This window comes from Cariama cristata, unplaced genomic scaffold (genome assembly GCF_000690535.1).
Source record: "Cariama cristata isolate BGI_N322 unplaced genomic scaffold, ASM69053v1 scaffold10033, whole genome shotgun sequence".
Lineage (NCBI taxonomy): Eukaryota > Metazoa > Chordata > Aves > Cariamiformes > Cariamidae > Cariama > Cariama cristata.
Window position 1 is genome coordinate 45,604 of NW_009610123.1, and position 24,307 is coordinate 69,910.

General features: G+C 36.4%; 1 protein-coding gene across 1 annotated transcript in view; it reads left to right on the forward strand.

Annotated features, from left to right (window-relative positions):
• Nucleotides 1-4,947: 4,947 nt before the first annotated feature.
• LOC104159774 (pleckstrin homology domain-containing family A member 7-like) overlaps nucleotides 4,948-24,307 on the forward strand; it is a gene marked incomplete at its 3' end in the record, with an annotated part of 64,479 nt that continues 45,119 nt past the window's right edge. Inside the window, exon 1 of the mRNA XM_009697769.1 lies at nucleotides 4,948-5,018. Coding sequence (XP_009696071.1) covers nucleotides 4,948-5,018 — 71 coding nt within the window. The remainder of the gene's footprint in view (nucleotides 5,019-24,307) is intronic.

Below are 24,307 nucleotides of genomic sequence, written 5' to 3' on the forward strand. Positions count from 1 at the left end.
ACTTCTTTTTAAAGATCTTACTGGGAATGATGTAAAGCTGATGGAGGATGAGGATGGGTAACAGGCAACCATCTCTAGGCTAGATAAATGGGCTGTCGAGCTGAACAAGCTTGTAATAGACCTACCAGGATAGTGCCATGTATATGGCAAGAAAGCTGCCTTAACAGCAGGAGGGAGGGAGGGGCTGGGGAAATTCAAAGCTACTGAAAGGTGAAGAGAGCAACCAGGTATTAGAGGGCAGGTAAATGGGAAATTTTAAAGACTGGAAGGTGGAGTAGGAGAGGGGGAGAAGGTAGATGTGGTGGTTTGTGGTTTTGTTTTTGGTTTGGTTTGGTTTTTTTTTTTTGTTTTTGTTTTTGTTTTTTTTTCTTTGGAGAACCCAGTTTAATTGAAGTCAGAATACAAACATCTTCATGTGCTGCTTATTTTATTTCAGAGGTTGCTCACTTTTCTTTTTTTTTCCATTAGGTAGCCTACCTGAAAGCAACAACTAACCTGCTCATTCTGTATCTGCCTATGTGACAGCGATCACTTCAGTTTTCTTGGAAAAATAGCCTGAAAAGAATAAATCTCAGTTCAGTTGTTTGACCAATAAGCTTAGGAGTGCAGCAGAGATTATGCGTTATCATTGAACCCACTCGTCTGCGTCCTTTGGCAGCTCGGTTAGATTGCTTTCTCCCAAGTTCTGGTGGTGTTTTCAAGTCCTCTTTCCTTCTAGTGCTTTTCTGTTATTGCTTCTGGGTGGTTGGTGGTTTTTTTTTTTCCTTCCCTGCCCCAAATATCCAGTTAGTGTTTAACTCTGGATGAGTGTTGAGTTTTCAGTGATAGTGTCCTTCAGTTTCAAATTTGCCATTATTCTTCGGTGTTGTTGAATATTTCCTTATTCTTGTGTTTCATACAGAAAGGAGAAAAAGACTTTCCATTATGTCTTCTAAGTACTGCTCATTATATTGAATATCTTTGTAATATTTTCTTTGTAAGTATTACTGTTATTTTCAAACTCCATGTAATGATTTTTCCTACATTTCCTAGAATTATTTTTTCCTTCTGTTTTAGTGTCTAATACATTTCTTAGCAGGCAGGGAAAGTATCAAATATAACACTTTGTATGGGAGTAAATTAGTGATTTATAGTATTGATGTTACAATAATTTCTGCATGACACTTCATTCTATTTTTATGAATACTAAACATTTTATATGCATTTTGATATATCGTCACATAACTGTTTACAATGTTCCTGCTTTCACTTCTAGACTTGATGAAGTTGATTTAGATTCACGTAATGAGGTTAGTTTCTATTTCTTCTTCAGTCTGCCTTTTTAGTTTAAATGAATTTTCTGTTAGTTTACCAAGAGTGCTACTTGTTTGAAATACCTGAAAGTGGTCATGAGCTTGCTCTTCTCCAATTTTTCAGCCTATCCTTGCTTTTTGAAGTGCAGTTACACCTCAGTTAAGTATTGTGTACCTTTGCAAGTAGCAGCATTAAATGCTGTAATGGCTAATGGGTCAGTTACTTCAGTATTAAGGTCACTGTAAATTCTAGAACACACAGTATTTGTGCCTCAAACTTATTTTCTTTGTTTAATTTTGTTCCAGCAAAGTAATAAGTACTACATTGGCTGCTATGCCAAACAATACTAATGTGGTTAATTTTAAGTGAGTTTGTTGGCACTAAAACAGGGAAGTAAAATTCAAACAACCATGACTGCAGTTGGAACGAAACCCACTTGTCTCTCTTATTGGAGGTGGTGTTTGGCAAGTAGGTCTGGATCCCAGAAGTAGTTCTGTGCTGTAATCAAGCCTGCATGTGGAAAGAAATAAAAGCGGCACTTGGTAGATGTTGGGTATCATTGTGTGGAGGCTTTCTCTTTGGTCTTTACCAGCTTTTCTCTTCCCCCTTTCTCCCTCCTATGCCACATTTTCCCCTCCTGTTTCTAAATCACTGCACTGGTATGATGCTTACCAATGAAGGATTCTGCTTCTGTAAAGATCGTCTTAGATTCAGTTTTTGTCTGCCTGTTGTCATCTCGCTTATCCCCATCTTTAAATGCTATGGTAATGCTGACCACCGGTTTCAAAACAGTGTAGTTTCCACCACATTTTAAAATTTAAATGGCTTTTAAATTTAAATTGAAATTTCAGAGCAATAATGCTTCTGTTGTATTAAAGCTAGGAGCAGGAGACAAAAAGAAAGCTCTGTTCTGAATATTCCCACACATCTTTTCCCTCAAATGCTACAGCTGTTTTATCCCTTCATAAATCTTTAATCAGAGGATTTCAATACTTAATTACAAAAAAAAGTTTTAACCTCGCATCATTCCATTGCTGTCAGCCAGTATATTTTCCTTATTATGTGGATAAGCTAGGCATTAAGAGACTAAGTGATTTTTGTAAAATCGCATGGTGAGCCACTGACAGCCTCTAAGACTCCTGGTTTATAAGCCTGTAGTCTGCTGACTTGACACTGACATTCTTTTCAGCTGGCAAATCAAATGGAAACATGCTAAATCCTCGTTGGAACTAAGAAGAATTATTCTGAGATCAGAATTACTGCATAAATGTGTTAATGCTGTGATTATCAGTGTCAAGGAGGCACCAAATAAAAAATGAGTAAATATACAAGGTAGAAATGCAGGTGCTTTAGGGCTGCGCACACCAGGTGACTGACGGGGTCCAAGCCCAGCAAGCGCAGCAGGACGGCTTCTGTGGCCCTCGACAGCTGTGGCCATAGGGGTGACAGGGAATAGCACTTGGCCTCGCAGCCCTGATGAGGTGACTTGGACTGGCCTGGTAGAGTTTTCTCTTCCTCTCACATGCACACAACCCTTTTTTTTGCTGTTACCTCTGTGGGTTTTGAGAGTCATGGGTTTTGGAATTAGTGCTCCATACTAGACATGAGAGAGATTATGCTTATAAAAGCTGCTTTTTCAAGTCTGTCTGTAAAAATTCAGCTGGTACTATGACATCATTTGTGCTTGAATTGCCTTTTCTGACTTTTTCTTAACAGCTAGGAGAGGTATAAAAATTTCTGCAAAATGACATGCCCAGAAGCTTGTTTGTTTTCCCAGACATACCAGTTGGGCTAATAAAAAAACATTACTTCTCTGGGCAAACTGTGTTCTCTTTAATGTCTTGTCCTGGCAATTTTATAGCGCTTCAGAAACTGGTGCCATATGCTGTGACCTGTGGTATCTGTATGTTATTCTGTGTGCAAGTGTACATTGCATTTATTGTGTGAGATGACCTGTGGTTCCCCAAATTGTAGCTGGTGGGAACAGTCAGTGACTTGACTGAGCTCTGAGTGTGACCATGTGCAGAGGTAATTAATAAGCATTTCCATTTTTTTGAGGACCAAGCCGTTATTCTGTAGCCTGTGATTGTTTTGGTTTTTTTTTCCTCCTACTGTTTCATCTCCATTTGAAATGTTGTCATCCATGTTTCATAAATAAACTGCCCCTTTTTTTTTTTTTACACCTTGACAAATAATATTTAGGCAATGTAAAACATCACAGCACTGTTAAAACACAATAAAACCAGTTGGGTTATGTGAACAAGAAACTAAATATTCCACTGAGATCAGATTTAGTTTTGAATTTAAGACGCGTTTAAGGTAGAACAAGCTCCCATTCTTTTAAGTCAGACTTTAAAAGGCACATAGAATAGTGACAAAGTTTTGTACCATTTTCCTAATGACTGGGATTTTGATTTTCAGCTTGTGATAAACCAAGTGAAACCAATTCAGTCTTTTTCCAAAACTGAGAGACAAAATAAAATAATATGAGAGTAAATAATATGTCATGGGGTAGAGGTATTAAATTCAACATTTTAATGTTTTCAGTGCAGCTACCACAGATAATGAAATAATTTTAAAATCTGTTTGATTTAATATTTTGCTTAAACTAAGCAAGTCTTCACGTGAGGGCACTGTACACCACCTTTACGCTAAGAGAGTGTAGGTACGTAATAATCACTTAAGTCTATTTGACATAAGTCGTGCCACTGGGCTATACTGTGGCTACTCACGTGACTTTCTGCTTTCCAGTTGTCTTTTCCTCTCCTGACGAAGGCATACCCAAATAAACTTTCATGTAACTTACCATCATACTGTATATCAAGAGAAATCTTGCTTTTGATATTTCTTTGATTGAAGCTGTAGTAAAGCACTACAGGAATGCATGCACATAACTATCTTTATTCGGTGCTTAAGTAATGTGGTTTAAGATTCCATTTCCTATCCTTCCCTCCTGCTTTCCCATAGTTGAACATGTAGCATGATAGGATTCTCTTTTAGGAGGGGAAAACTCAATATAATTTTTCTTCATACTACTGTGCTGTGCAGTGCAATCGGATGTTGCTTATAAAACAAGAGTATGCATTGTACATTTAACTGAAAATTTTAAAAGAGATTTTTGTCACTAAGTTCAAGGTCACGGATCTCATGCATTTCCAAGGAAATTCTTGTGATGGGCTAAAATCATGTTTCACCTTCAGTCTGGATCTTCATTAGCTGATAGGAGGGATTTGCGGCATTGGCAGTAAGTTCTGCTGGTTGCTGGCTGACTGCCAAAGCCGGGCTGCTGTTTGAGGCAGCCGCTCTTGCTGCCTTTCGCCAGCCAGAAAGGCACTGTGTTTTCAACAAGAATGCGGTGCAGGATTTTCTGTCGAGTCAAAAACGACGGGCTGTCTTTGCTTTACTGAAACAATTGCATGTTTATGATTTTGTAGTATGTGATGTCATGAGGGTGGTGGCTTTTAGGAATTTCACTACTGAGGAAGCAGTTTGAAACGCAGGCAGAATCTTCAAGACCTTTGAATATGCACTTGGTGTCTTTTTAGTTAGCTTTGAACAAATGTACAGATGGATACACACATACATACTTTTTTTGGTAAGGAATTAACATATGGAATATAGAAGCGATTTAAGTGGATGCAATACCTGAAGGCAATGTCGAGTCAGTCTGGATTTTCAAACTCTGTGCCTCTACCAGGATATCCATTCTACCGGGTGTCATGCAGGTATATCGTGTCTTAAGTTTTCTCTTTAAATGCACTTGCATATAGAGCTGTAGCATGGTGTTTGTGTTAACAGATTTGTTTCCATTTCTTTGTTCTCTGAAAAAAAATTGTGAAATTGGAGAATTAAGAAGCTGAAAAAGAGAAATACAATTTTAGAATGCTTTGTGTTTGACTTTATAATTAAGTTTGCATTTATTGAAAGCAAATATTTTTTATTTCTAAACTAAATGTTTTTCTAACTGGAAAAATGAAGTTGTAACCCTGGAGATTTTTTAAGTGAATTTATGTATTCAGCTATTTCAGTCATTTATTAGGAACCAGATATCTACAATGTTGAGAAATGGAAATTATACAGATTTCTAGAAACATGAATAATTTTAAGTCCTTTCATGCAGAATTGCATAAGGTAAATAAAGAAAAGTATTTACTGTCGTTATGCTTTTAAGACTATTCACAAAAAATGTGCACGTGTGGAAGGGTGATAAATGCTAGCTTTGTGATAAAGCTGAATCATACAAGCTTCTTACTGGTTTATCTTTTTGACTCAACAGTCCTGTTTTATTAAAAATCCTTCCTTCTGAGAGTGCTGTATAACAGCTTTTTAGTGAATGGGTTGGATTCTAACCATGAAATTACGTTCCTGCTGTGGAAGACTGTAATATTGCATAATAATTAGGGAGAATGTGTTACGATACTTCTTTGGCTGAAAGGTCTCAGGTTTCTGGCACACCTTACTAAAGGAATGTAATCTCTGTTTATTGTGTCTAAATCTGAAGTCCCTGCCTCTCATGCTGCAACAATAACGGAGGGAGGGGAAAATTAGAGTTGGAACAGGAGTTTTGTGCTATTACTCATCTTTCTGTAACACATTTGAAGAGTAGGGTAAGAGAATAAGTTAATAATTAACATGCTTATATCCGGAGAATAAGCCTGGCAAATAATCTTCATAAACTGCAGCGTACACAGTGGTATGGGTTAGTTTGTAAGGCTGCAGTGGAAGTCACTTATGAATAGAAACAAAAGTGGTTCTGCCTAGTGTTCATTTAACCACTTTTCTGTGTGTGTTTGAAATAAATTCCTGCACTTAATGTGCATAGTTGCGTCTCTGTAGCACTACCACGCTTCTGGTCAAAGGTACCAGTAGGGTTTTATTGAAACCAGAGTTAGCCCTTTAGAGGTCAACCACAATGATTGCTCATGTTTGTTGTTCTTTGGCCTAACTTTGGAGGATGCTGAAGTCTAGTAGGCTTTTCCTCTTTTTTTCTGGCCTTTCTTCTGATAATAGAGATGAATACACTGGAAATTAAAGACGATAGAAATGCAGTAAATGGCAACTGATGTAAAAGCCTTCTCTTCTCAAAAGTCTATTAGATGCTTAGTCAAACATACACCTTTTCACTCCTACTCCTTAAGATCAAACTGACCAGAGCCCGCCACCGAACTCCCTTGTTTCCACAGTGACCTTCTGGGCAGAATGAAGGTCTCCTGAGCGAGTTCCAAGTCCTCACTTTTTTGTTGTGAAAAGAGATAGATTGACGTTCCTGAACTTTTGGATCCCTGTTGTTTAACTGCATTTTGTTTTCTAATTCTCTCCTCTCTATTTCTTACATGTTTTTAAATAGTTATTCTGCATTTCAATGAAGCCTGTGTTTAGTAATTTTCAGGTAAGATAATTAGTTTCTGTGATATGCAACTAAGATTATTAAATCCTGTTTTATGTATGTAGAATTGGGTGGACTTACTTCCTTTCATCACTAAGTCATTTCAACTTTGTGACTCCTTTTTTGTTCCGGTACCTATAAAGAGAAATTCTTTACATTGTGTACAACCACTGATAACTTGGCAGCTCCCACTATGTGAAATTAGTGTTCCTGCAGTCATTTTAGAGCTCATCCTCAGTGCAAAATTTTCTTTCAGAGTAGTAACATACATCCGTTTCTGTCTGGGGAGTAATATAACTTACATAGGACCGAATTAAGATTTTTATTCTACTCTCGTTATCGTATTCTGGTGAGTGAATGCTTTCCAGTAAAATAAATAGACAGTGAGACTACCGTTTGTCATAATTGGTTTGTGATCTCTATGGAGTGGGGAGGGTTAGTATACATTATGCTAAGTTTGTATGTTGGCAGAGACATTAATCTAATATGGCTTGCAACTGGGGTAGCTTGAACAGAGTTCTGGAAACTTTTACCTTTTGTGTAGGCAGGATAATTTTGTAGAGATCAGAATTATCATTGGAATTGCATGGTGTTTGGATTGGATTGTGTTTTCTGACACATGTAAGGAGTAACAGTTTTGGTATGATGCTTTTGTGGGAATGTGGTCAGAAGTACTGATGATAGCCTGTTCTGGAGGAGTGTGCGGTCGGCATTTTGTTCATTTATGGTTTTCTGAGGATTGCTTGGGATATTGTTTATCTTGGAGATGACCAGGATACAGTCTTCAAAACTAGGTCACTCAGGGTGGCATGCTGTCTTGGTTGGCTATGAATTACGGAATTGCATAAAATTCATCTTGGGGACTATGTTTTTCAGCCATATTGTAACTCACGTTTGGTATCCATGCAATGCCGAATTGGAGTTTCTTGGGAGCTTTTCCATATTTGGACAAAATCTACGGTTTATAATTTATGTTGAGATTGATAATAAATTTCTTGTTGTTTCTTTTATGGCACAACATAAGAGATCTGATCTAGATAGTAGTTGTAGAAAATACTCCATGTGATTGAAAAATTCTTCCTCAAGTTATTTATCATCTTTAGATTTTTACAGATTTGGTATTTAATAAAGAAGTTCAAAGAAAATATTACTACCTGTGATTCCTGTACTTTAAGATAAGTAGCAGCAAATGTAAAATTAGTGTTGGTGGTTAAACTTTAAATGGTAGCCAAAGCATGCAGGTAAACCTGCTATGTGCCATCTTGCAGTGGCATTAGCCAGGTAGCTTGCATTTTTTCACCTGCTTAATGTTGTAATGCTAGTTTTCTTTCATATATCACATAGTGTAGAAGGAAGTCTGTTCAAAAGTCTTTGAAAATATGCTTACAATGCTTTGATTTTTCATAAGCTTAATCAGTAGAGATTAAGAACAAAGTCTTCTCTGGCAGAGCTTGCAAAGGCTGTGCTTATGTCTTTTTCCCAGTTACCCTGGTATGGCAAGAGACCTTTTTTGTAAGAACATTTGCTATTTCTCATTGCTTTAGGCTGCTAGAGGAGAAGATGGCCTTATGAGGTTTTTTTTTGGCAAAGAGAAAAGGAAGAGATCTAGTATCCTAGCCATGTTTGACAAGAAAAGCCAGAGCTTTCAGCTCCACTGGGATATTATCAGATTGTAGCCATTTTAGAAAATGGTTATTGTTTTCGTTTACCTCAAAAATACACATTCAAAACCAATTTTGAGTAGGAGGACTTTTTTTGAGTAGGGATAGTTATATCTCTTTCCTCACACGGAAGCGTGAGGTAATACAAAACCCAACCCAGTCTCAGCTTTGGAGCAATTAGTAGCGTTTTTGTAATGCAGATGGAGTTCTGCTGGTAGACGGTGGTGTCTTCCTAAGAGGATTCCTCCTTAGAATCTGCTTGTCTCTGACACAAATGCAGAGGGGTCAAGACATGGGTGTTCTGTATAGTTGAGAGATCTTACCGTTTTCAGTAGTCACATTCAAAGTAGCAAAACAGTTTTTTGGGTTTATCAGTGCTGTCATAGTCCTTTGGCCCAACCAATATGGGAACCTTCTGCAGCCCTTTGTGGTACTGGAATTTCATCTTCCAGGGAGGTTGATGGAAACCATGTTCACAACAAAAGGCTGCTGTTCGGATCAGGACTTCTTTGGAGTCACACATGCTATTGTACTTTTTCTGTCTGCTAAAAAAGAAAAATTAATAGCTATTCAGTGGGGGAGAGTGAAAACTTGTAATTTTGTGAATTCAAGATGAGTCGATTGCATCTGTGCACTTGATTCCAAATGTAGTAATGCAGATCCCATCCAGTGGTAGCAATATCGTAAATAAGCTATTATAACTGAAACTAAGTAACAAACTGGCAGTACTTAACTGTGGAAAGGGAAGAGATCTTGCAGCATTAAGCTGCTGTTTTTGTTTTGAGGGCGGAGCCACTGCCCACTTTAAATGTTTCTCTTTAATTAGCACCCATTTCTTAAATGAAAAAAAGTAAAAAAAAATGCTCCTGTATTTTAGAGTAATAAATCTTGATCACCTCTGTGACAGTGAGTGCTTTTAAAGAAACAAAACAATTACTGAGTGTTCTTTGTTGGATGATCTGACAAGTTTGATTGAGCTAAAATCCTTGAGAATTAATAGGCAAATAGCAATCAAGAATAAGAAAAAAAAAAGTTAAAATAGTTGCTCGTTTGGTAGCTTTAACCAAAGTCCCAGGTAACTATTTAATATTGCCATTCTGAATATTCAGCGGTATGCATGTGTATGACAGGGATTTACAGTTGCATTTTTCTTGGAATAACTAAATCAGTTTAGCAAAACTTCCTGTGTTTTTTGTTCTTTGTAGGTTCAGAGCTGTTCCCTTTCCCCTGTAGAGAGGAGGAGGAGAAAGGGGAGGGCAGAGTTTTTGACAAAATTGACAAAATATATGCGAGAACATGGTATGCTAAATTCCAGCTGGCCTTAGAAGCTGTTTCCCCATAGAATTTGATTTTTATATATGCCTACAATAAAATGTAGCTTTCATATTAGGAGAGAGAGATCAGTCTCTGCTTTTTAGATGGATAATTCCTTTTTCAGGGTTTGGGAAGAACTAGAGAAGAAAGCTGGTGCTGCTATCGCTAGCTATCTTCTTCATGCCTAAAAAGGAATATATTAAATTCAGATTTAAGTAAGAGAGGGAACGATCAAAATCTGAAGAAGGCAGTTTTATACATTTTATCCTCTGCAGTATTTAAAATGTGGAAAGGCTATTTTTATATTAAAATGGTTTAAACATGATATAATTGCTTTATAGGCAAACGTAAAGATTGCTTTTAAGCAAAAAAACCCTTTTTTTTCCAAGGGGCCTCATGATTAGAATGTCAGCAATTATTTGGGCTTGACAGAACAAACAACGCATTAAAAAGCTTCGCATAATAAAAAGTAACTCATTAAGCAAGATTGAACTTGAAAAAAGAGTTTTGCTTGCAGGGAATAAATCTTACAGGCTGCTCTCTGAGAAGACAAAATGACAGGAAAACTGTTAAAGACAAGGCAGGTTGCAAGATCACCGTCTCTAAATTTTGTCCAGCAGATACAAGCACAAAATTGTGAGTTAGAGATGCCGATTAAGGGGTGGGTTGGTGCTGCGGTTCCTGCGCGACTTTCCTCAATTGCTTGCTTGGAAAAGCGGAGCTGGGTAAGAAGGCTTTTCTTACAAAATGCCTCTGATATGGGGAATCTCTTCTCTCATCCTTATCTCCTACCTCTCGCCTCCCCCCCAGCCCCCATTTTTCCTCACTCTAGTCACTTTTTTCCTTGTTTTAAATCTCCCCTATTTTGTTATATCTGAACTGGAAATGAAAAGGCTCAGCTCAGTGCGAATGAGTGGTAGATCGACACAATCCCACTAGTGGCTCCCTTGTGATCTACAGGACCAGCTGTGAAACTGCGAGTGTGTCGATGCTGTCCCAGTGTTAAACTGGGCAGTCGTGGATGTGTTGGCAGTGGTACGTTGCTAGTTTTGCCTGTTGAGCAAACTGTTGAGTTATGTTGAGTATTGCCTTCTTTAGGCATATGTCTCACTCTGGCTTGCTTAATGCACATTACCTTCTGGCTCCTCAGGTCTCTTTCCACATTCCTAGCATGGCTCGGGTTATGCGTGCTGGTAAGGGTGTAACCAGATGAATGTGTGGCAGATTGCAACAATTCCTTATAAATCATTCTGTCAGAAAAGAGGAAACTCTGAGGAAAAATGTGAGCATTATGATAATGTTATTTATTAAGTGTCCTTAAAAGGGAACAAAAGTATAAACTGCATATGATGCAAAGCAATAGCTCTGATGTGGATTACTTTTCTAATTAATTCTGACTGAAACTTTGAATATTTCTTTTTGTTTATTTTGTGATATCTGGTATTTCAGGCTCTTATGCACAGAGATGTAATTGTAGTTCTTCTAATGACATTGATATTTGGCCAGCAGAACCAGTTACAACAAGTTCTGTGTTACTTTTTTCTTAACAGCTATTTTCTAGCATATTCTTCATTATAAAGAAAGCAAAATGTCTAGTGTAACTAGAGGTTCAGATGTAAAATCTTCTGTACTTTATTATTCTGAGGATTTCAGCATGAAAGGGCAGTTTGTTTCTTTATTTTTGGAACATTGCACATTATTTCTGTTGTTTTAGAGGAATTTGTGCAGGTGTGTGTTCCAAAATAAAATTGCTCTGTTGGTATAAATAAACACTAACTTGGTTTCCTGAATGATGACAATTGCACAGAATTCTGTTCAGTTCTTCTTTCTGTTACCATTTCTGCCTCAGCAGTTGACTAATCTACTTACAGAATTAAATAAATGAATTATGATAGTTCTTAGTTCAGTAGTGTGCTTCCCAAGATTTCCACTGTGATTGCTTCTCTTGGAGCTGAAGCTGCGTGAATACCTCTTGGATCCTTTAAAAATCCTTACAGGGATACATCGGGAGGTTTTCTGACATTTACTTGGTGTGTTTTCGGGGTCCAGGTTATGCAGCAAAATGTACATCGAAGAACCATCCTATAATGCTGAGAGTTTATGCTTTTAATATATTGGTTTCAAAATTAAATATGGAACCTAACTTTGTATTTTAGTAATTGAGCCTAGAGAGAAATACTGTTCTTTCTAGTATACATAAAGTAAACATTGACTGGTAATAAATCCTGCAGTTTAAAGGATGGTCCTAGAAATGGTCCTTGTTTGCGCAGCGTTTAGTTGGTAATTCGAGAAATGTAAACTAGGAATTTGTTACAGTTTGGTTTGGAGAAAAAAAAGTTGAAGCACAGGCAGAAAATTTGGAAGGCATAAATTTGCAAGTTTCTTCTTTATGCAAATTCAGAACTTACTAAATCAGAAATGAGGGCATTGCAGAAGCTTGCAAGTTATTTTTAAAACAATTAACTATAGGAAAATTATAACCAACACAGTGATTTATGTTAAAATTTGAGTAAGTGTCAACTAATATTTGAATTATCACAAATTGTTAAATATAGATAGTATCTATTCAAATAAAATGTAGATTGTATTTAGTCTTACTTTTTGTGCTGTTATTTTGGCAGGTGTATGATTTATGACATCGTTAATCCAGTTTCATGAGTCTTGCAATTCATTTGAAGGACATCTTCCTCCAGAAAATGAGCATAAATTTGAGCACTTAATAAATGGATACTTGTGCCATTTTTAGATTTTTTGCAAAAAATAGACTGCTGCTTTCTCACATCTGAGGAGAGCAATCTTAAATTAAAGACACTTATTTGAAACCGATGGTCGGTCCTGTTGATGTGTAAATGCCTCTGTACACTGCTGAGATGACTGCAATGCAGATAATGCTGATGGTGCTAGCCTTTTCAAAATTTACATCAGGTTTTCAGCTCCTGTAAGAGGTTTCATTTACTGGTAACTTTAAGTAAGGTGTAATCATCTGCTGAAGACAAACAATTACAATGGAGAAGATTATGATGGCTGAGATTATGACCTGTGTGGGGAGAGTGCCAGGGCACTACATAACCACGCTGCTTCCCCGGCATGTCTGTCTTGGATAGAACTTGCCCCAAGTGACAAATGGGATGGCCCAGAGTGCTTTCTCAGAAATTAAGATCCATGTCATCTTCAGACATGGTTGTGCGTTAGTCTCTTTCCTTGAAAACTCTGGGATGTTGTAGTATTAAGTTTTGCTTGCTGTGACATTACTGACATTAGTTCTGTCTGCCCTGTGGCTACTGCCTTCTCCTGAAGTGGTACAGCATCTCTGCTGTTCTCTTTTACTCTTCAAATTCCAACTGTGCCTGTACTTCGCTGCCTATGTTGAAGACCTGTCCCTTTTCCCTCAGATTTACAGAGCCTGCTGTTAGAGGCCTTGTCTCTCTGCAGGGTTATTGTAACTTCTTAGAGCTCTATAGCACTTTCCCTCCCCTTCCTTATTCCCATGTAAGTAATCCATGTTTTACCTACTGCTTTAACTACATCATCCATTTAAAAAATCCGTTTCTTGGCTCTCCTGTTAAACTGCATCAAGTTCAAGCTTGTCTTTCTTGCTTTAAGACGTGTCATTAGCCCTGTCCCCACTCTGGTTTCTTACCAGGTTACTCCCTCTGTTTAAGTCTATTCAAATGTGACTGTAGTAAAAATGATTTGGTTTATGCTTGTCTGCTGTTGACTACGTCAGATTTCTAGATTTGAAATATGTCCTGGTTTACAGAATTTGTAACTCTTGGTGTGCAAGAGTAGTTATTCACTTATTACTGTTCTGAAAACTCAGTTGTCTTGTCTTTCTCAGCCTATTTTGGCTTTTACCAATTTCCCTCCCCTCTTCCTGTCCCCTTTCAGGTTAATGCTGGAGTTAATGCTTCACTTTCCTACAGCCATTCTGTCTTTTCCATTGCTCTAAAAGTTGCCTGAAGGGAAGTAAAAGGCAAGCTTGGAGCATTACCCACAGTTGTGGAGTCTTTTAATTGTGCCTTTGTCCCCAGTTGGCTTGATGTGAGGGAAGGCGGGTTCCAGGTGATGTCAGAGACCCAGAAACATTGTTCACAAGAGTTTCTCTGTTGTGAATTGTTCACGCTAATGACAAGTCAGCATGTGTATATCGGTTAGAGAAATGTATGTATATTGTCTAGCAGGTCAACTGGATTTTAATTAGAATGATTTTCAGGTGTGTCCACAAGATATTTCTGTTGTTTTAACCCCAGCTTTTGTGAGCTGTTCTGTGATGTCTGAAGAACAGTAGCAAATGTGGACATAGCTTTTGGGTGGGCAAAGATGCAATCAAGTTTTTGTTCCGATTCCGACTATCCATGTGGAAACCTTACAGGCAGGTTTATTTTCTCTCTGCACTGTGTAACCATAGATGGATAAAATGCAGAATATTTAGTACGTGGCCTGTGTCAACTTGTAATACTAAAATCTCAGTTCACAGTTCAGAATTGTTCCAACTGAGGAAAAGCAGCACTGATCTGTTAATGCCTACTAAGAGTCTTTTGTGTTCCTTCACTGCCAGAATGTGGTTTTGGTTTTTTTTTTAATGGATTTATTGCTGCTGTCTGCCAGGCCTCCCTTTCTTCCATGTGCTGAAAACATTAGGCAAATCTGCAGTGGATTTGCTAATGTAAACTTTTCTATTGCTATGCACCGTGGGTCTTGATTTCACTCCATTGTGCTTTCTCTCTGTATTCTTTTCTGTCCACTCTCACCCTGCTGGGTTATGATTTGCTGTGTTTCAGATGCTAAAAACTCCTAAAGATAAGCCCCTTATTTTTAAGCACAAGCTGTTCTGAAAACCTCGGTTGCTTAAATGTCATAATTTTTATATGTTTTAAAACCTAAATTTTCCTAACAACTAAGCTATTGAATGTTTGTACTTACTGTTTGCATAGTCTACTTACTGCAGGGATTTGAAAGAAACATCCTGTGTAGTTTACTAATATTAATGTATATTAAAGTACTCTTCTAAAATATTCTCTACTCTTTCTAGATTCAGCTTAAACTTGGGTAGAGTATAGTTTATTGAAGTTCATGAGCATACTCCCATGGTCTCTGGTTTTTGTATTATGACTGTGAATTTTTAGAAGTTGGAAGCATTACAGATATGTAGTAAGTTGCAGCATTTATTCTTTTCTACTCCAGTGCTGGCGAGTCTGGAACTGCAGCGTTTGGGCTTAGGTTCTTTGAAGCAATGCTGTTGCCTAGTTAGTTCTGTTAAGTAGTTGTGTCCCAATACATGAATCCATTCTCTGCTCTGTTACTTTTAAACTACTACCTCTTCATTGGTTGTTTTTCCAGTTGTGAATATCCTCACGCTGTTTGTTTTTCTTGACAGTTTATCCAGCTTCTTGTTGCATCACATACAGCATATTAAGCTCAACTTGAATACTAGCCAGAACTTTTTTGGTGGAGTGATCATTGTTAATCTGCTGATCGTTGTTAAGTGTACTGATTTGGAAGTGGAGATGTGCGTTAGGACATGTGTCTCAGATCCAAGCCATTAATGTTTGTATACTTCCTAGAAATCTGATAAAATACCAGCAATCTTCACTGGAGCCTGGCTGGAGGCATCACGTATTGTGCAAGCTTTTGTGGTTCAGGTTTAGAAATGTAACTCAGATGGCTGAATTAGTTTCTTCAAAGAAAGATTTCCTTTCTGGGCAGTGGAAAGGGAAACTACTTTAGAGCAAATTCATAAACTCATATGGCATGAATTGTCCCACATGAATCTGCAGAAAGTAGTTTGAATGTAAGGGTCGCTTTTACTGGGCCATTGTACTACTGTCAGCCTTCTGATACATGACAATACCTATCTTTAAAACTTGGAAGTCAGAGCTATCCAACCAACCGTGGGTACTCAGTACTAAGCCCATCCTTTTGAGCTTAAAACATCGTAATTTGTTTCCGTTTGGCATCTAGTACTTCCTTTCAGCTGTTGATTTATTCTGGATTGAAAGTTGTCGTGATAGGGCTCAGGTCATGACATGTACACGGAAGCTGAGGAAGTTTTCTTTGGTGATAAAGAAAGGGCAGAAAGCAGAAATAGGAGATGTCTCTAGGACAGAGGTGAGTTTGCAGTTTTCATATCAGACAATTGTAAAGCTGCTGCGTGGACTTCAGGCAATATTTTCACAAAGAAACCCATAATTCTATTACCTCGGTCAGATGTGATTGGCAATTTGGTCTTTGCCTAAGCAAATATCTTGATGCATTTTTCTGGAAAAATGCTGCCAAAGTAGTGAGAGCAGAAGCAATAACACATGGTGTTTGAAGGAGAAATGAAGGTTGTTTCCCTGCGTCCTGAATTTCTCTATCATCATACTTCCCACCCAACTTTGCTCTTCTATTGCTCTTAAATTTAGTCTGGGTTTGGTTTTTTAAATGAAAATGATAATAATTTAGTCTTATTTTGTTACCTGTAACACACCTTTATTTTGCAAAGTACCAGTGCCCTGCAAGTATGTTTCAGAGAATGTGTAGGCTGTTTACTGTCTGTTTGGTTCACTGAGTTTTGGTGCTAGTACAGGAAATTACGTGGGAATGTAATCTGACAGTAAATGTGTTTGCGGTCACTGAGTAATCACTAGGAACTCTTTTACTGAGAGTATCTTCAGTTTAATTCCTTGAGGATTTCTTTTGTTGTTTGATTAGTGAACAGCAAAAGATTTTTAACTATGATTTATTGTGAATGTAGAGCCAAAAGGACTTTTACATGACAAGCAACAACTACTATGTCTGAATACACTTTTGAGGCAAATAATTTTGTGGTGTAAACAAGTGAAGAGCTTTTTCTGTAAACATTGGAAGTACTAAGTATACAATACAACTTAAAATGTACCATTTTTCTATTTACTACTTTGAAAGAGGTGGTTATAATTTTAACTTGGAACTTGCTTTCCCTAAAATTATAACACATGCTGAAATTTTTGCACCCTTTAAAATCTAATACATGTATTTTGCTCCTAATATGCTACTTGCCTTGTATAACATGTATCCTGATGTTCGTGAAGTTGGAAATTCTTTACATCTAAGATCTTTCAGGAAAACGAGATAATGCTTGAAATAATTTCAGTGGCCACTGGGCTAGAAATAGATAGTCTGATTAATATGATTAATATTACTAGTATCTGGAAACTATTGTTTCTGAGTCGCTGCTCCTTTCTATTAGTAAAGCTAGTGTTTTTCTTTCTGATACAACAGAAGTTAACTTCTGTTCATAGCACAAATTGCAACAGTTACAGGATTTGATGAATTGCCAAATATGAGGGCTTTATAATTCAACAAATAAAATAGGAATTACTTACTGGCTCTTTTTTGGTTTAATATTATAAGCGCATGTTGATAGTTGATACTGGCTTCCATTGCTTCATAATTTTATCAGTAAACTTTAAAATATGAAGTATCCAACATCAAAATGTTGTAGAGCACAAATGTAATTAGATATTGCTAATAGAGCAGGTCTGTTTCCCAGAGCGGAGGAAAGCCAAAGATTGTAGTAACGGAATCATTCTTCTTATCCCTTTTATGTGTTATGTAAATGGCATATGATTAAGGTGCAAGTCAAAGTGCTAAAGATAACCAGCAGAATGTTTAGAATGATGAAAGTTTATTCCTTTATTTTAGATGTGATTTTCAGAAATGCTTAATTTTCATTTAATTAAAGGTATAGTAAATTTCCATGGAGCTAAGATGACTTCTTTCTCACCTGACTTGTAATACTGGTTAAGCTTTAAATAACGTAGGAACAAAGTTTAGTACCAAAAGGAAAATACAGCTATGAGATATGTGTGCGTGTGTGTGTATAAATATCGTTATTTTTATTACCATTGTAATGGTTATCTATAAAGATATAATTCTAAAACCACTATCACAATGTGGATTGTTGATCTTGAATTCTGATCTTTTTTTATTTTGCTGCAGTGGTAAATCTTAACCATTGTTGAAGTGAAATCTGCTGCATCTTAGCAGAGTGGGTATACCGTAACATGAGTAACTTGCACATCTCTCTCTTTCTTCACTCATAGCTGTGCTTATTAGAATCAACTGTAAGACCAATAGTTAGTTCTAACACTTCTTAAAAAGGCTTGGATTTCTTAAGTGATATTGGCAATTGATATCACTTGAGGATTTTATGATAAAGATTGATTACATTATTTCATAAAAACATCCGTTCAGGCACTATATGTTAGTGGATTCAAGTTTGATGTAAATAATTCCATTAGTCCCCCTGAGTCATTTGGTCCCTGTAGGAAATTTGGTTTAAATCAGTGTTGATGGTGAAGCCTCTATGGGTTTTGGTCATTAACTTCTATAGTGTGATGGTTTAAACAAAGTAAGTACAGGTTATTAATGCTATAGATTTTTATTTAGTTGATTTTTCTAATCAGTATACATGCCAGAATTTTTTTTATGCTGATTTAGAACATTCTGCCTGTAGAACTTGCTAAGTTGTGTGAATAAGCCTGCTGTTATTAAATGGAGCATTTCAGAAAGGCAATCAGCACTCAGCATTGCTTGGCCATGATTTGGAACAATATGCAGAAATAAAGGGCTTTGACTCAATACCACTTCTTGCCCTTACGGTAATAAGTAATTCAACATTAACTCTTCATAGAAGGACTTTTTTTTTTTTGGTAGAAAAATATGTAAGTATTTTCTGAGAATAGTCAACTCTTTGTCCTTTGCTACTTGATTGAGTCCCCTAATGAATTCTGGATGACAATAGAAACGATGCCCTTGATTTAGAAAAAACAAGAACCCAAACAATTCAACTGCATAGGAAATTAAATACTGAGATGAGAAACTTTTTACATACTATATCTAACAGCAGTGGACTGTTTAACATGTACTGTTCTTTTTTTCCCATCTGTGCTCTTTTAACGACTTAGTTTAGATCACTCCCTCCAAAAAAGTTCTTGGGATATTATCTCTAGACAGATACGAGGCTTCTGCAGTACTTGTGAAGTACTTTCCTTCAGTGCTGTGCTTTTGGTACTTTTGATCAGGCTCGCTAAGTATTTGTGGTATTAGTGAAACTGTGTGTTCGGTTCAGACTTTAATTTCTCAAATGCTCAGTTTCATGGTTCCTCCCAAAATTTTGAGTTTCCTATCATCCCTTTTACTTTCAAGAGATCAAGAATTAATTCACGATTCTCTGTGTAACGCTGCCTTCTCATTGATGTGAAGATCTTACTGGTCAATAAAAACTTACTCTTTCTCACTGTATTGAACACATTTTTGTTCTCTCCATTGAACTTGAAACTTTTCAGTATTGATGTTTTCCAAGTGTGTGTCTTGAATATTTGTTTTAGAAATCTTTCACCAGGAGTGCTTTTCTAGATTAAATCCATATTTCCTATTTGGGCCATCCTGTAATATCAGAATAAATAAATTTTCTTTGTTCCTTTGTGCTTTTCTTCTCTTGTTTTGGTTTGGTCTTCATATTGCAGTTCATCACGTTGACTGTAGTCTGTGCTTAAAGTGGTCGTCTAGGCTTCACGTCCTGGAGAACTCGAATTTACTGTCATTCATTGTGCCTTATTCTTCATCTTTTTTGTTGTGTTTTTTTTTTTTTTTTGTAAACAACTGTTGTTGTTTACTTGTTTTGTTTGTTCAAGCAAGGGGTTGAAAATATCATCTAGTCACATATTCTGTAAAGATTACATACTTTTCTGTCTCTGTAAATGTACGTATCAGTGTATAATAAAATGGCTTTTTGGCATCCCTGAGTACTTAAGAATCTGTATGAATGCAACTGTTAACTTCAAATAGGCATGCATGACTGAAAAAACACGGGAGGAAGAATCCTAACACTTTACTGATTAGGATAGCATATATTCTGTATGAATTTATTTGCATAATCTAAATTTACTTGCCTAATGGTCCAATTGTTTTTGGGGTTTTTTTTGTGTGTTTTTTTTTCTTGTAGTGTAAACAAATGTCCTTAATATCAAAAGAAAAAGTCATTTTTTTGCCTGGGCATTCTAACTACATTTCCAATTGAGTCATATCCCTTATTTGTATATTACAAAATTTCTAAGCAAAGTGATTACTCTGAAACCTGTATAAATATTAGTTTTCTGCTGGTTTGCACTTCTATCTTAATTTACACATTCTTTCATCATATGAATTTCTTTTTTTTATTTTTTTTTTTTTTTTGACGTTTCCTGATAGGACATGTCATGGTGGATTTAGGCCAAGAAGTAAATGTTTTTTCTGTGTTCCGTGATCTAACCTGATGTTCCAAATGTACTCTGAATTATTGTCTGATGACAGGCTATGCTATATGAACAGCTACAAATAATGGGAAATTATGAGATTATGAAGCGGTATCCATTTGCCAGCTTGTTAGAGAAAAACACTGCTATGTGGTTATACAAAATAACTCCTGTAGTTTGTGTTTTGTGGTAGCATGGAGAAGAATTACCACCAAGTACTACTTTTTTTTTTTTTTATCCCCTTGTGTATTTTTATGAGGGAACTGAAAATATTTTCTAATCTCCAGGATTGTTTATGCACAGTGTGACTAATGAATAGCCCTGTCAAGTTAGGGGTTTATGTTCAAGAGTCTGCAGGATCCAAAACATGATGGCTGTTAATTCTCCTTTTTTTTTTTTTTAAAAAAAAACAGTGTCTAGAAAACTGTGTTTAAAAAACCGACAACAGCACTTAGAATTGTCTTTATTTTTCCCCAAGACTAAAATGTTGTATGCCGTTGGGAACAATTGGAAAAGATGTGAGATGCCTGGCCCACAGCTTTGCCTCCGGTCTGTTGCACTTGACCGATCTGTGGCAATACTGACTTAGACAAGGCAGTCCTTGGTAAGCGTTGGAGATCTCCTACTGAGGTGACTTAGAAGACTTAGTCTGCATGGACATGAAAAGAATTCTACCAACCATACTAAAATTCATATTCACCAAAGTATTTGGTTGCTAATATGAAACCTAAATGTGGGGAAAAACATCATAAAGAGCAGGATGTTTGAGGGGAAAAACAGTATTATTCTTGAAATCTTAAACTGCTATTTGTGTTTTTTTTTAGAGAGTAGAATTTTGTTTCACTCAAACTGTCAGCAGAATGAATGTCGGTAATTAAAATTCCTATTGTCTTCTCTAGGCGTGAAAAGGTTTTAGTTGTTGTCATGGTGACAGTTGAGTGACAACTTCCAAGTGAGTAATTGCTACTGAGAGCTCCATTATGAACATTTACAATGTTTCAGAAAGGATTTTAGGAGGAAATAAGATTTCTTTGCCGGGCTTTCAAAACATCTTTTCTTAACCTGATGTTTTTGTATAAAGAAATAGTGTCTAGGTGACTTTGTTTCAGAAGGTTCTTTTTAAGAGCCATGTGAAATATCCCTGCTAATTGCTTTTTCTTGCCCTGCTCTGATGAGAAAGGCCAAATTCACAGGAACCATCAGCTGATGCAGTTGGTTAGAATTCGCAGTACCCTGCAGGTCCTGGGTGTTGACGTGTTCTCTGACAGGCTTTCCTGTGACGGCAGAGCTGTGCACGCCTTTCATCCTAGAAGATGCGTGGTGTGTGCATGCCTGTACAGCCTGTATATATAATGTTGCATTTACTGCCTTTTGGCAATCTGTAATGTGTTTCAGGCGATAAGTTTGAATGGATCATTTGTGAAAAGAATAGCTTTGGATTATAAAGATTTTCTTCTGTGTACAGAAGTTTTGTAAATTCATTTTTGGAAGACTGTATTGGAAAAGTCAGTTATACTTGTTTTTGAGAGCCTAAAAAGTTGCTGTGCATCCAATTTCTGAATAGTGGAAGTTTTATACTTAGCAGGTGAAGTTCTGAGTTCTTAGTTTTACAGTCTCCATAGTGCTTTTACTCCTATCAGTTCCATGATTTTAAGAATGACGAGGGAAGTGAGATTTACAAGGTATAAGGGTGTTTGTAAGTTGTGATTTGCATGAGGTAGTACTGCGCTAAAGTGTGTGTTTGTCTCAAAACACTGTACACAACAGTAATCCATCCTTATATGCATCCTTGCTACCCCGTACCTGTTTTTCTTCAAATCCAAGATACTTTCTTAAGTTCTGAGAGTCGTTTTAGGAAAAATATTTTAATTCCTGAAGATCATTATTATGTGTTCACCTGGCTGCCTGAGTTTGTGTTCTTCTTACCACTGATAAACGGGAATTAATTTACAGTAGCTTACTGATATATCAATTTTCTGAAAATAAGCTGAATTGAAGGTTTCTCTTGGGTTTTAACTGCCTCATTCCATCCTTTATAGCACTTCTTGAATTTGTGTGCTTTGATACCTTAATTCTAAAAGGCATTGTAATTAATTACGTGAGCACATTATAATCAAAACCTACGTGCTGTTCCTAAATATGCGAAAGATCAACTTTGTGAATGTTAAGAATTTTAACCTTTAGGAAACCTGCCTAACTTCTGATGTGTGTAGAACCGAAAACCTCAATTATGCACACATGCTCACACATGCACACATTTTATGTATGCCTCTGTGTGTTTATATATATATATTTATATATATATATATGCATATATATATATAAAAAAAGTACAAGTAAATCTATCAGTAAACATGTATTTGTTTGGTTTATTTTTGTTCTTGATGAAAAGCAACAGCAGAAGGGAATAATTGTAACTTTTGGGTTTGACCACATAGTAGTTCAGGAAACCTTGTTAGCCTTACTTTCTGCAGACTGTCACTGGAGCAGTTGGAAAGCTGAAGGACTGCTGTGTTCGTGGAGGAAAACTCTGTTGAGACTATGCAGTGAAATTTTCTCCGTAGCTGTGAATTTGACCAAATTGGTCAGATTTTTCTCAGAGGTGATGAAGTATCTTAAATCTTGGTCAGCCCTGACAGGTTTTGATTTCATTTACCAAGGAATAAGTGAACTAGGGATGTTCAAAGTATTTTTCTGTTTGCTTCTGGTTCATACCTTTGTAAGCTCTGTAGTTTAGAACATACTCTTACATGAAAAGCACTGTTTAAAAATGAAGTTGAATGCATTACATTAAAAGCACTGAAGTATTTTTTTACTGCATTGTAAGCTTTAAATATCATTGTTTTCTATATGTTCTATAAGACTTACACTTTCTAAGGTAACCTCTCTGTTTTAGCTCATCCTACAAGTATTGATTCTTGAGATGCTTTTTCCACAAAAAGGTTCATAAGAATCCTTTACAGACTGACAAAAGGAGACGTACTGCTTGGTGTCCCTTGATCTTAATTTTGTAAACACTGAGAAATGCAAGTTGTCCCATTTGAAGTGTTTGTAAATTAAGCATATCTTTCACAATTTTTTGTATTGTAGTAGGTAAAAGAATCTCAGTTTTTTTTCAGGTTTAATTTTTACTGATCTGTTTGTCTATTAAGTAAATAAAATAATATCAGTGCTGTAACTTAGACTTTCAGGTGATACCACTGATAAGTCTCAGCTATGCGAAGGATATTATTACAGTGTTTTAAAAGTCTTGCTGTTCCTTGGAACTTGCAGCTTCTGTCACTGCATAAATTTTTCCTTCCTAATGAAGTTGATACACTTCTGGTTAATCGTTTAAACATTTGTTTGTTTGTTTTAAACTATGTTTTGTACATGTCTATTTTATTTTCTTACTAGCAAAATTGCTTCTGGTGCTTGTTATAACTAGTTTACATTAAGAGAGTTTTTAGTGTGAAAAGTCATTTCTAAGCATTTTAATTCAAATTCAAATAATGTACAGAGTAGAGAAAATATGATGGGTGATTTCAGTCTTGTCTTGGATAGAGAGAAGAAGAGAATGTGCACCGAAGTTTGTCATTTAAAGAAAAATAAATGAAAGTATTTCAAAACAAGGTTTCTTTTAATATGATAAATTTATGCAATATGAAGCAAAACTTTTGTGATCCAGTCAGCAAATGTTATGATCTTTGCCTTTTGTATAAAATAACCATATTTCACATTGGAAAATACTAATAAGAGTCTATAACCCTACTTCTTTCCTTAGTCCTCTGTAGATCTGCTTCCTGCCAGGTAAAATAATGTGAGTAGACATTTAACTACAAAATACTAGACAAAAGCAAACACAAGCCAAGAAAAATTGGCATCTTACAAGTTCTACCTTAGTCTGTGCTCAGCTTACCTGCATTGTAATAATTCTTAATTTATGATCAAGAAATGTTGCCTACTATAATTGAGGTTTTTGAGGATGTTTATGTAAATTATATGGGTTTTGTTGTAATAAATTTTATTCGTGCTTTTTAGAATCATTAGCTGTTAAAATTTGTTGTTAGAAACTCCACAATGGAAATACTGAGATGCTGTAGTACTGTTTTCCCTCTCTGGTCGTTCTGGTTTTTCAGTAACAAGGAACATGTTGGTGAATGAAAACAGCTCAATATCTAAAATGGTTTTCCTGATAGAGATGAAGAAAACAGAATAAGGAAGAGAAAGTGTGCCAGAGCAATGTTATTCTGTAACTCAAGGGCTTACATTCTGTTTTCTCTCTGTATGTTTTGGTGCCAGCTTATTGCAGATGCCTAATAGTTCTCCATGAATGAAGAGTGTGAAAAGTTAGTGGAAAATATTCTTAAGAAAGGCTGAGATGGATGTGTCTTGAACTTCAGCTGTTTTTTGGA